Source organism: Eptesicus fuscus, chromosome 4 (genome assembly GCF_027574615.1).
Source record: "Eptesicus fuscus isolate TK198812 chromosome 4, DD_ASM_mEF_20220401, whole genome shotgun sequence".
NCBI lineage: Eukaryota > Metazoa > Chordata > Mammalia > Chiroptera > Vespertilionidae > Eptesicus > Eptesicus fuscus.
In genome coordinates, this window is record NC_072476.1 from 108,595,953 (window position 1) to 108,607,018 (window position 11,066).

Consider the following 11,066-nt stretch of genomic DNA (forward strand, 5'->3'; position numbering starts at 1 on the left):
AAAATTCAACTATTACACTAGATATAAATTTCAGTCAAAAGGAACATCTTTATTAAATGGGTTGGCTTCTAAATGAACATGGACTTGGGCAATGAGGAATTCTCAACCAAATGAGGTATTCATATAAATGACTGTGAAAGAGAATTTTGGGAAAGGAAGATATGGAAACTGATGAAGTTATTAAATTGGAAAGCCCATAGAAACTCTGCCACACACACATCAAAAAGTATTAAGTACTCAAACTCACATCTTATTATGTTCATAACCTGTAATTAACTTTTTGAGATGTGGGTGTTTTAAAAAAAATCCTGAAGTTATTTTTATACAAGGCCAGATTTATCAAGATAACCTGACCTGAATTACCTGCATAATTTAGAAGACTTCAAGTAGCCTCATCATTTAGACTATTCTCAGATCAAGTAGCCTAATTAAATACTCAGGAAGGCGTTTCTTAGTAGAAAATTAAGAGAAAATGAAATGAGGAGGAAAAATTTATCATCCTGCCCATATATTTAAAAAATCAAAATTAAACTACAAGTGATGAACCAGGAAAGACGTCTAGAATGAACTTAATATATAAGAGCTATTACAAATTAGGAAAAAAATAATGGTAATAACCAACACCCCAAAACAAGATGTCATAAAAGAAAACCAATACCTAACCAAAAAAAAAAAAAAATTATTTTTTAACTATCCAATAGACAAAGATTATTTCACCATTGCAAAGGTACAAGGAAATGAATGCTCTAACTTCTGGTGAGGTATAATATTTAGGGGAGCAATCAGAACGTTTTAGTGTTCTGACCTGAAACCTACTACTTACAGGAAACCACAAATGTTGTACAAAATAATTTGTATATAGAAATGTTTACTGCAAGCACCTCTACAAGAATATGTAACTGAAATACTTAATAACAATAATAAAAAACTGACATGATAGAGTGGAATACTGTACAATTACTAACCATATTGTAAAGCATAGATGTGGGAAAACGTGAAATAAAAATGGATGACAGACCACCACATGCATGACCCAATTTTATTAGTTATGTAGTATCTATACTACTGCTGAGGATACATATATATCCTTTTTGCTGCAAATAATTCATAAGGGGAGAAATTCAAATATTCTAGTACCTTCTAACAACTGTCTTGTATTTCTTCCTTTTACTATCTCTAAGTAATTTATACCCACTGCTTCTAAAATCTAATTTACAAAATGCTTTCAATGCAAGTATTAATCCATTTGATTCTCAAAACCTAAGCATTTTTGTTGTACCTTTTTGAGATGAGAAAACAAGATCACAGGTTGGCTTGTCCAAGGCCTCATTAATTGGTGACTCAGGGACTCAAACCTCGTAAGATGCTTTCTTTCCTCCCAGTCAACCCCTACTTCACCATGGGAAACTACTTTCAAAGCGCCTAATGCTTTGTTTTATTAGTAACGACCCAATAAATTTGTTTAAATCCCAGCTTTGCTAAACCGAAAAAAAAAAAAAAAAAAGTTTTAATCCAAGAGGGCAGGCCTAACCCTTAAGTGCTCTAAATTTTTAATAATACCAAATAAGCTTTGAACAGAAACTGAGTTCTAGGGATATTTTATTTAGAAAAACAGATACTACTGAAGCCACAAGATTTTAATTTTTTCTTTTAAATGCCACACTAATTAGATGTAAGATAGTCCTGAATAATAAAAGTATTTACACATTGAATACAAAATAAATATAAAATAACTGAAAAATTAGTTATCCAGTGATTCATTTTGCATTTCCACTGTTCACCTTCTGTTTCATTTTTCTTTGTCTTTTGTAAACCCTTTTCTTTCTTGCTTTCAAATCAACTTTTGGCTCTGGTTTTATCCACTGTATTTCTATAGGTTTTTCCTCAGCTGGTATAACAAAAACATCTGCTGTGGGATCATGTGGAAGAATAGTCTTTGGTTCTTTCTTTCTCAGTTTTTGTGCCTCTTTAACTTGCTGTTTCTCCTTATATTTTGCAGCTGTGATGGATCTTATGACACGCCGATGCTAGAAACCAAAAAAACAAAACAAAACACACACATTAGATGTTTTCGAAATATGAATAAACATTTTACATATGGTGGCAAGAACATAAACTTAGGAACCTATTTCCCTTAAATCCTGGGGGCAATTAAAAAAAAAAAAAAGTAATTTGCAAGACTGTATGCACCAAAACCCAAAGTCAGTTTCACAGTTAACAGAACAGTAATTACCTGACAAAAATTCTTTTGGCCAGAGTTTTGGAACATGGAAGACCACTAAACAAAAACAGCTTACCATGTTTGGTGACTGGTAGTGAGGATTTTCATATAAAGTTGGTCCTCCAAAACTTCCCTGGAAAATCTTGATGAGATTTAAGACGAAGCGAGGTCCTATTTCTACAAGAGCAGCATCTTCTTCTATGATCTTTAATAAAAAGAAAACATTTCATTTTGGTTTGGGTATACTATTCCTAAAAGGTATATTGGCTATAACCTCACTACAAATGTGCCTAAAAAACTGAAAATAAAAATAAGGTAGAGGTTAAACCTGGCAAGTGCCAAATCATCAGCATTTCCTGAAATATGCTAGTTACAAGTAGTTATCAGGAGAAAATACAAAGGCTTTTAAGTATTCTTTTAAAACTGAGTAACTTCAATTTGGTTCATAACCTGCTTCTCACAATGCATGGATCCTTGAAAACCTCTGGTTCAATGTTTTTAAAACTGCGGCTACTGTAACAAAATGTATTGAAGCATACTACAGGGGACCCCTTAAAAATGTAAATCAATCTCTAAATTGTTTTTGTAAACCTAATCAAATGAAGTTAAAGGTATATAAAAGTATAGTACAGGGTCAAATTTATTTTTGAATGGCTACTGATTGAGGCCACTTCTGAACGACAAATATTAACACTGTATATTGTTCAGATATGTCTGCCCTCAGAGGTTAAGAAGGGAGTATGCTGAGCTCCCGATGTAACAACCCATGAAGAGCCCGGTCTGCTTCACGTGCTGCCTGAACCCCTGGATGTTTTTCCGCCGCTCCACCTCTCCGCAGATTTATTATTATCCTGCCAAATTCCTGCCTCAAGACTTTCAGAATCACCTCTCCTGAATGAGTCACTGTGTGACTCACCTAACAGTTCTCATTAAATGCCTTCTATAGAGACTGTTTTTCTAAGTCTTAACCCACACCAGGGAGATTCTAACTTTGCTTACATTTTACTGTGTCCTTTACAGTACCTAGCACAAATTTAGAACTCAATTGCTTCGTGGATCTTCAAACTATCTCCTTTTTAAAAAAAACGAAATATATGGTCAATATGTAGTGGTATTGTTTGTCCTAATTTATTTCAAAATATAAAAATTAATTAAAGCTAACCTGAAAGTTCCGAAACCATATCCTATTGTCCAAAACAGTGAAAGTAAACACGTGGTCCACAAATGGTTGGCTTTTGGGATGGTAGCGGGGTGTACTAAAGATCTAGTGGGGAAAAAGAGTATGTTAGTTCCTTATTCTACGATCCAACCCGTTTCAGTTTTAGATCGCTGAGTTAAGAAAAAGTCCAAAGGAAGATACCGATTTATAAAATATTACCAAAAGTACTTTCTATTTACCTGAATTAAGAGTTCTTTTAACAAAGCATAATGTGGTAATTCATCAAAAGCCTATAAAAATAAAGTGAGCATATTAATTGTCAACAGCAAAGTGCTTTGTTTAAAACTGTTTGATGTTCACTAAAATGACTAATACAACAAACTATATCCTCGAGAAACCACCATGCAGAGTGAAAAGTTACACTTCTTACACTAACTGCAAAACTTACAGGGTCAAAGGACAAAAGGGGCCGAGAACCTTTCAAACAGTTTCCAGTCATCTTTAGTTCAGCGAGGGTATGAACTAGAAAAATTATATTAACAAGAAAAATAGTTATAATTTTGGCACAATTATTCCAAAAGGTTTTCAATGTTCTCATAAAATTTTAAACTGAGTCAACTTACTATTTTGAACTAGGAATTTAGCAGATGGTCCATGAGGTGAATTTGAAAGCCTGAAAAATATGAAACCTTTTAATTAGAATTTAGAATGTAGCAAATATTTACTTTGTATTTATAGTTAAAAAGATACTATAATGTGCTCATAACATTCTTTTTTTTTTTTTTTTTTTAAGGTTTCACAACTTCTGTGAAATCAAATGAGTTCACTTCATCCCCTGGCCCAGTCCTTTTACAAAAAAAAAAAAAAAAGACTGAAAGGAGTCTATAAGAGGTACAAAGAATAAATCATTTAAAAGAACAAGTTCCACACCAATCTTACTTAATACATTCTCTTACCACATATAGAGATCTTGTTTCTTCTTAGCTTCAAAATAGATACACTTATTGCAGTTTTTCATTTCACAAACCTAAATGGAGCAAAGTATAAAGAAATGAAGTAGATAAAATGAGATCTAAAGCAATTCTATGCAGTTAATACCAATATTCTGCAAAAAACTTAAGCAAATTAATGAGCTACAAAGGTCTAAATCTAGTAATTGTATTTATTCACAAAAAGAACCCTTTCCAATTCCTCTTAGGTATTCTGCCCAAGGTAAACTAGATTCTCTGCCTGCCTCTGGTGTAAACATCTCTTCTTGGCCCAGCATTTTAAGTAAACTGGCCTCACTTCTGACTGCTGGGAACCTCTTCTTCTGACCAGTTCATGTACAAGCTACAAAGACTGAAAACAGATGCCCTAGGGATACTGCACACTATAATGAGCCTCACTACTCAGGAAAATACAGTCCTGATAGAACCAAACACATCCTTTATACTGGTTATCCTGATTTCTAACTCATTTTTTTAATTTTAAGATGAAGAAACTTAGGTTTTTTTCTTCTTCATTTATACTATCATTTTTGTGGTTCGGTTCTGTAAAATCACTCAGGGATTGGTGAAAACAGAAGTGAATAAAGCCTCTTTTAAGTTGAATTAAACTTCAACATCTTGAAGGTTTACAAAGTCACACTTGAGAATTATACAAAAGCAATACATGAATAAAGTCCTGTAGTATTGTAGTGATTCACAAACTACCTGGTGTAGTATTCATAAACTCTAAACTGAAAAAGTTCATAGGTCCAATGCTTTTCTTTCTGGCTTGGAATGAACACGGAAACACTACGTTGACCATTTTCCAGTCCAACCTCAGCTGCGGGAAAGCCAGGCCCTGCTTTCTTCTCCAGTGCTCACTACTATTGTAATGCTGTGCTGGCCTGCCGCCCCCTCATCCCCCGCCCCAGGCAAGCTCCACGGTGACAAGGGGCTGCTCTGTAGAACAGCTTGCACAGCACCTAATGTCATGATCTAGCACAGGTTCAAAAATGTGTGCTGAATGGCTTAAAAGCCTACCTGCTAAAGAAAATTATCTTTTAAAAATGCTAAGTTTTTAAAAATCTGCTTTAAAATGTAAGGTTAGTCTCTTCAACAACTTTGAAAATTTAACCTCATTACTACTTTGTAGTATCTTAAGAGAAAGTACGACATACTTCACTTTACTTAACACTTTCTACAATGTGGGGTTTTAAAAATACTTTTATTTTATCTTATACATGTTGAATGATAATTCTGTATGTGTTCCCAAGTATGCACTTCTCACTACACTACACATGAGGAAAAAGAATGAGCTAGAGTCCTTGTCCTCAGGAAATATCAACATGGTGTTGAAACAAGATAAATAGAACGATTAAGAAATCATACAGAAGCACTAAACTATAAGACATAGACAGTGAGTACTACAACAATGTAGAAGGTAGATTACTGAAGATTTAATAAAATCTGAGTATCTTTTATAAAGCAATGTAAAAGACATTGAATAATTGACTTCCTAAATATAGTATTCCCAGAATACTTTAATTGCTTTCTAAAATTACCTCATTAATCACAAATAACTTATCTTTACGATCCATTTTAGTATCTGTAAGAAAAAAAGAAAAAGCAAGTAAATACAAGATTTCTAAGCACCTTCAATCAAATCACACATGCTTTCTAGAAAATCATTTCTAAAGTGTTTTTGTAATCTTCACTTTAATGCAATCTTATCAATATTCAAAATGATTAGATCTGAAAACACGACCTCTTGAAAATCTTGATTCTTTTTAAACGTGAAAATGAGTAATGAGCCCTGGCCAGGTGGCTGGATTGGTTGGAATGTCATCCTGTGCACCAGAAGGTAATGTGTGTGACTCAGGCTCAGGGCCCATGCAGGAGGCAACCAATTGATGTTTCTCTCTCTCTCTCTCTCTCTCTCTCTCTCTCTCTCTCTCTCTCTCTCTCTCTCCTCATTTCTCTCTTTAAAAAAAAGTAATTAAAAGTAGTCCTCGAGAATTATAAACAATGATCTAAGCAGTGTTTTCTGACTTTATGTATTCTGTGAATCCCTTTCAAAAGTAAAAAAAATTCTCACAACTGAATACCATGTTCTAGGACTTCAGTTTACGAAACATTCAAACTAAAACTTGAAGTAATGAAAATTTCTTTTAAATATGAATCACAGTTGCTAAAGGAAACTAATAAAACAAATTATTTCTTATTATCACAGGAAAAAAGAAAACTGATAGAAATTAAAAATTTCTCTTATTAGTTTCAGAGATCTGAAGATGTAGCAGCAGACCCGAGTTCAAGAAACAGTGACTTAAAGAAAGACCTAAGTTATTATCTAGAATCAACACAGACACAGAAACAGCTCAATGATGGCACTGGCAACAGTTTCAAACTTAAAACTACATGTTCTTCTGCTGCCTGTAAGATACCTCAGTGCTAAGAAGATTAGCTGGGCACTAAGAAGGGGGTTGAGTGACACCTAAAGGTGCCTGAAATCCTGCTCCAGGACCATTAATCTTTAGATGAGGACAGTTGTTTGTAATTTAATGCAGAAAGCAGTCCTGAGTCACTTAAAGGACAAACCAGGATGGCTGAGAACATTACTATGGAGGCATTTCTTCTGGACCGTCAAGAATGTTCCAGGAATCAGGATATTTGTTTAAGAAAGTCAAGAGAATCTATAACAACTAGAGGCCCGGTGCACGAAATTCGTGCACGGAGGGGGGTTGTCCCTCAGCCCAGCCTGTACCCTCTCCAATCTGGGACCAGGCCGGCAGAGGAGGAAAGTTGGGGGCAAACAGGCTGGCAGCAGAGTGGTTAGAGGGTGATCAGGCTGGCAGGCAGAAGCGGTTAGGGGCAATCAGGAAGGCAGGCAGGCAAGCAGTTGGGAGCCAGCAGTCCTGGATTGTGAGAGGGATGTCTGACTGCCCGTTTAGGCCCGATCCCTGCCAGTCTGTTTGCCCCCAACTTCCCTCCTCTGCCAGCCTGGTTATCCCTAACTGCCCTCTCCTGCAGGGTTGATCACCTCCAACTGCCCTCCCTTGCAGGCCTGGTCCTTCTCAACTGCCCTCCCTTGCAGGCCGGGTGCCTCCCAACTGCCCTCTCCTGCTGGCCATCTTGTGGTGGCCATCTTGTGTCCACATGGGGGCAGGATCTTTGACCACATGGGGGCAGCTATATTGTGTGTTGCAGTGATGATCAATCTGCATAGTACTCTTTTATTAGATAGGATAGAGGCCTGGTACAGGGGTGGGGGCCAGCTGGTTTGCCCTGAAGGGCATCCAGGATCAGGCGCGGATTCTTTGGGGCGTGGGGCGGCCTGAGCGAGGGGCCTGTGGTGGTTTGCAGGCAGGCCACGCCCCCTGGCAACTCAAGCTGAGGCCCTGGTATCTGGAATTTATTTTCCTTCTACAATTGAAACTTTGTAGCCTGGAGCGGAGCCAAGCCTGGGGTTCCCTCTGAGGCCCGCAGCCATTTGTGTTGGTGTTATAATTGAAACTTTGTTGCCTTAAGCGGGTGGGCCCAGCCAGGGTGTGCGGAAAGCTTTGCTTCCCCTGTTGCCGGCGGCAACCCTGGCCTGCTCTCTCAAGCTGCATTCTGCCGCCATTTGTTTGAATTTGTTTACCTTCTATAATTGAAACTTTGTAGCTTGAGTGGAGGCTTAGTCCTGCAACGGCTGGCAGAAAGCTTGGCTTCCTCTGTTACCTAGGAAACCTTGCTCTCTGTGGCTGTAGCCATCTTGGTTTGGGTTAATTTGCATACTCGCTCTGATTGGATGGTGGGCATGGCTTGTGGGCGTGTCAGAGGTATGGTCAATTTGCATATTTGTCTATTATTAGATAGGCTGCACGGTTTATAAACATAAAATTATAAGTACGACATAAAGGCACCTGCTTTAGAATGAGGCATCAACATTCTTAAGTCTTGCATTAAATGTCTTGTTCTGAAATTTATTCCTCTGGAAGAAAAGATGAGAATCCGTTCCTTATTCTTCCACTTGCCCTAAAGAAAAATAAAACGTTAAAAGATTTTTAAATCTCAGAGTGAACCTACCTTGTTTGTTTGTTTAAAGATAACGCTTCCAAGTACAAGCCAAACAATCCTGACCAAAACTTTAAGTCAATCTCTCAGCAGCATTCAGACCTCATCTGCCACCCAGAAATCCTCTCCTTGGCTGCCTTCCCTTTTGGTTTTCTTCAGTGTCTCCAATTCTTCCTCCTGACTAAAGATTCCTCCTTAGCCTCTTTTACTTCCGTCTCTCCAGGAGAGTTCTCATAGTCATTCCCATAGCATGAACTGTCAACTCTTCAAAACGGTAAAGAACTCTGTCCAGTCCTACTAATCTCAAATTCAATTCTAGAATACTAAATCGCAGATCTGGTCAATTCCCATGTTCTTTCTTTTTCTGATGCTGACACCACCATTTCAGTCCCCCAGGCTTTGAATCTTCCTTGCCCTTATTCTTTCATATCACAAGCACTACTAAATGCTGTCAATTTCATTTGCAACAGCTCTTAATCCTTTCCTACACCCACTGCACTCCTTCAGATCCTCATAATCCTATTCCTACTGCAAATCTCCTAAATGGCTAGCCTTCCTGGCCAGGAGCCCCTCCAACAGACATGGCTGACTAGCACCAGCTTAACCTTCAAGCTCAGTTCCAACCACATCCTACCTCCTAGGTTTTTCTAGACAAAGTCCAAAATGACATAGCTTTACCAATGGATTCTAAAACACATTTATATTTTCACCTCATATCGAACCAAATCAAACCTACACTTTAGCCAATCAGGTTCTGCCTTGTTTTATTTTTATTTTTTGAGAGTATGTTGATTAAAGCTGTGGAGGAAAAGAGGGAAGATAGACGAAGCAACGGGAGAGAGAAGAGGTGGAAACGCTTTGGCTCTGGAGAAACATTATGGGGAAAATATGAGCCCAGGTGGGGCTATGAGCTCACAGCAAGAGTCAGAGAAAAGGGGCCTTGAGACAGGTTCAGGGTTAGCCCGGGATGAGCTGTTGCTGCCCACTGCGCCCCTGGTTCAAGTCCCCTGGGCCCCTTACAGTTCAGGAGATGTGTGCTCCTGGGAGAAAGAGCACCTGGTTTAGTTTTCTTAATTCTCAGCATTTCCCACACTTCAACACCTCTGATCAGTTTCTTCTCTCTCCCTTGTACAGTTCCCTCTCATTTCTGAATATCAAAATTCTGCCCTTACTTTGAGATCCAGCTCAAAGGCTAAATAATTCCTTTAAGATCCCTTACCCTATTATCCTCGGGGAAAAGTAATCTCTATCTTCTGTCCTTCAATAGCATTTTTCATATCAAGACTCGCTGGCATCAGATTTCGTATGAGATCACTGCTACTATCATATTCTTTCTTGGTCCTTAAGGAAGAATGAGAGCACTAACATTTACTGAAAATAGACTACATTCTTCACAAAAAGTGATCACATTTCCTTCCTCTGAATATGCAGATGAGAAAAAGTCCGCAATTTCACTAATAACAAGGCTAGAATTTAAACTCATCTTCCATTCCTCAGAGCTAATCCCCTTCCTAGTGCTTGCCCCTACACCATACAGGGCCATCATTTATAGGTACTGGAGTATACGCTAAGCTGGGGGCACAGGAATTGATCAATCAAAAGCACTTCCTGTCTGCACAGTATTCGATCTAGCGGTTCACTTCCTTTTGAATAAAAACCATCAACGTCAATGAATTCTTCCTTGGGTTTCCTTCTAAACTCCCACATTTCAGGAAAAAGGAAGAGGTCGCGTTCGGGTTTTGCAATCCCAAGGCAGGGAAATCCTGACTCCGTGCCGTGCCTGGCACGTTGGCTGCTGAATGCAAGTAAAACACCCTCTCCTCGCGCGCCCGTTCGTTGCCCCTCGGGAGTTAGAAACCAAACGAGTCAGCGCTGGCCCGGTGGCTCCGCTCAGGGGAGCATCATCCCGACCCCAAAGGGGTGGCGGTTCCATTCCTGATGGGGATCCCGTACGGGAGGCAACGGGTGTTTCCCTCACATCGATGTTTCTCTCTCTCCCTACAAACCAACAGAAACATCCTCGGGTGAGGATTTAAAAAAATAAAAATCGAAGTCCCAGTCCCAAGGACAGTACTTGCTTGAGGACCCCAGCAGTTGGCTATGGCAGAACATGGGAAGACTAATGACTGCTCGGGATGTAGCCAACACCTAGAAATAACTTTATGGGGTGGGCGGGGGGACGAGAAAACAGAACTGGAACCGAGTGCTCCCGGAGTCCATTTCCCGCGAGCCCGGGAAGAGCTCCGGAGCCCGCACAGTCGCTCGGCCGGACGCCTCCCGCGGAGCAGCCTCGTGCCCGAGGGTGAGACGTGAACGCGGCGGCCAGTCCGGCCGAGAGAGCTGGACACAGAGCCCCTCGGAAGTCCGCACGGCCGCGGTTAGGTAGGTCACCCCGGGGAAGGTGCAGGGCGCCGCCGCGGGGGAAACCCGGGAGGAGCCCTCTACCTTGCAAACGGGGCCTGGGATGCGATTTCTGTCTTCTTCCTCCGCCTCCTCTGCCTTGTCGCGCTGCTTAGCTGGAGGCCTGGCATCTTTTTCGTTCTTTCTCGGCCTCTTCGCCGGGGCCGCCAGGCCTCCACGCCGCTTCCTCTTGGTGGCCGCCATCTTGCCGCGCCGCCTCCGCTCTGGGTCTTCCTTCCGGCCCTGCCGCTCGCTCCCGCTTCCC

General features: G+C 39.9%; 1 protein-coding gene across 1 annotated transcript; it reads right to left on the reverse strand.

Annotated features, from left to right (window-relative positions):
* Positions 1-1,582: 1,582 nt before the first annotated feature.
* BRIX1 (biogenesis of ribosomes BRX1) lies at positions 1,583-11,052 on the reverse strand. Its single transcript, XM_008154820.3, has 10 exons — positions 10,847-11,052; positions 8,251-8,362; positions 5,911-5,954; positions 4,337-4,407; positions 4,004-4,053; positions 3,829-3,902; positions 3,620-3,670; positions 3,384-3,485; positions 2,298-2,426; positions 1,583-2,027 (listed from the first exon to the last, which is right to left on the reverse strand). Exons 1-10 carry the CDS (start codon positions 11,003-11,005, stop codon positions 1,758-1,760), a joined length of 1,062 nt encoding a protein of 353 aa, XP_008153042.2. The 5' UTR covers positions 11,006-11,052; the 3' UTR covers positions 1,583-1,757.
* Positions 11,053-11,066: the final 14 nt, after the last annotated feature.

Excerpts from the sequence above, each read along its gene's own strand:
- BRIX1 (XM_008154820.3), bottom strand. The coding sequence starts at position 11,005 with ATGGCGGCCACCAAGAGGAAGCGGCGTGGAGGCCTGGCGGCCCCGGCG. Across the intron at positions 5,955-8,250 it reads GATGCCTCATTCTAAAGCAG|ATACTAAAATGGATCGTAAA; the intron begins GTGCCTTTATGT and ends TTTTTCTTACAG. Across the intron at positions 3,903-4,003 it reads TAAATTCCTAGTTCAAAATA|TTCATACCCTCGCTGAACTA; the intron begins GTAAGTTGACTC and ends TAATTTTTCTAG.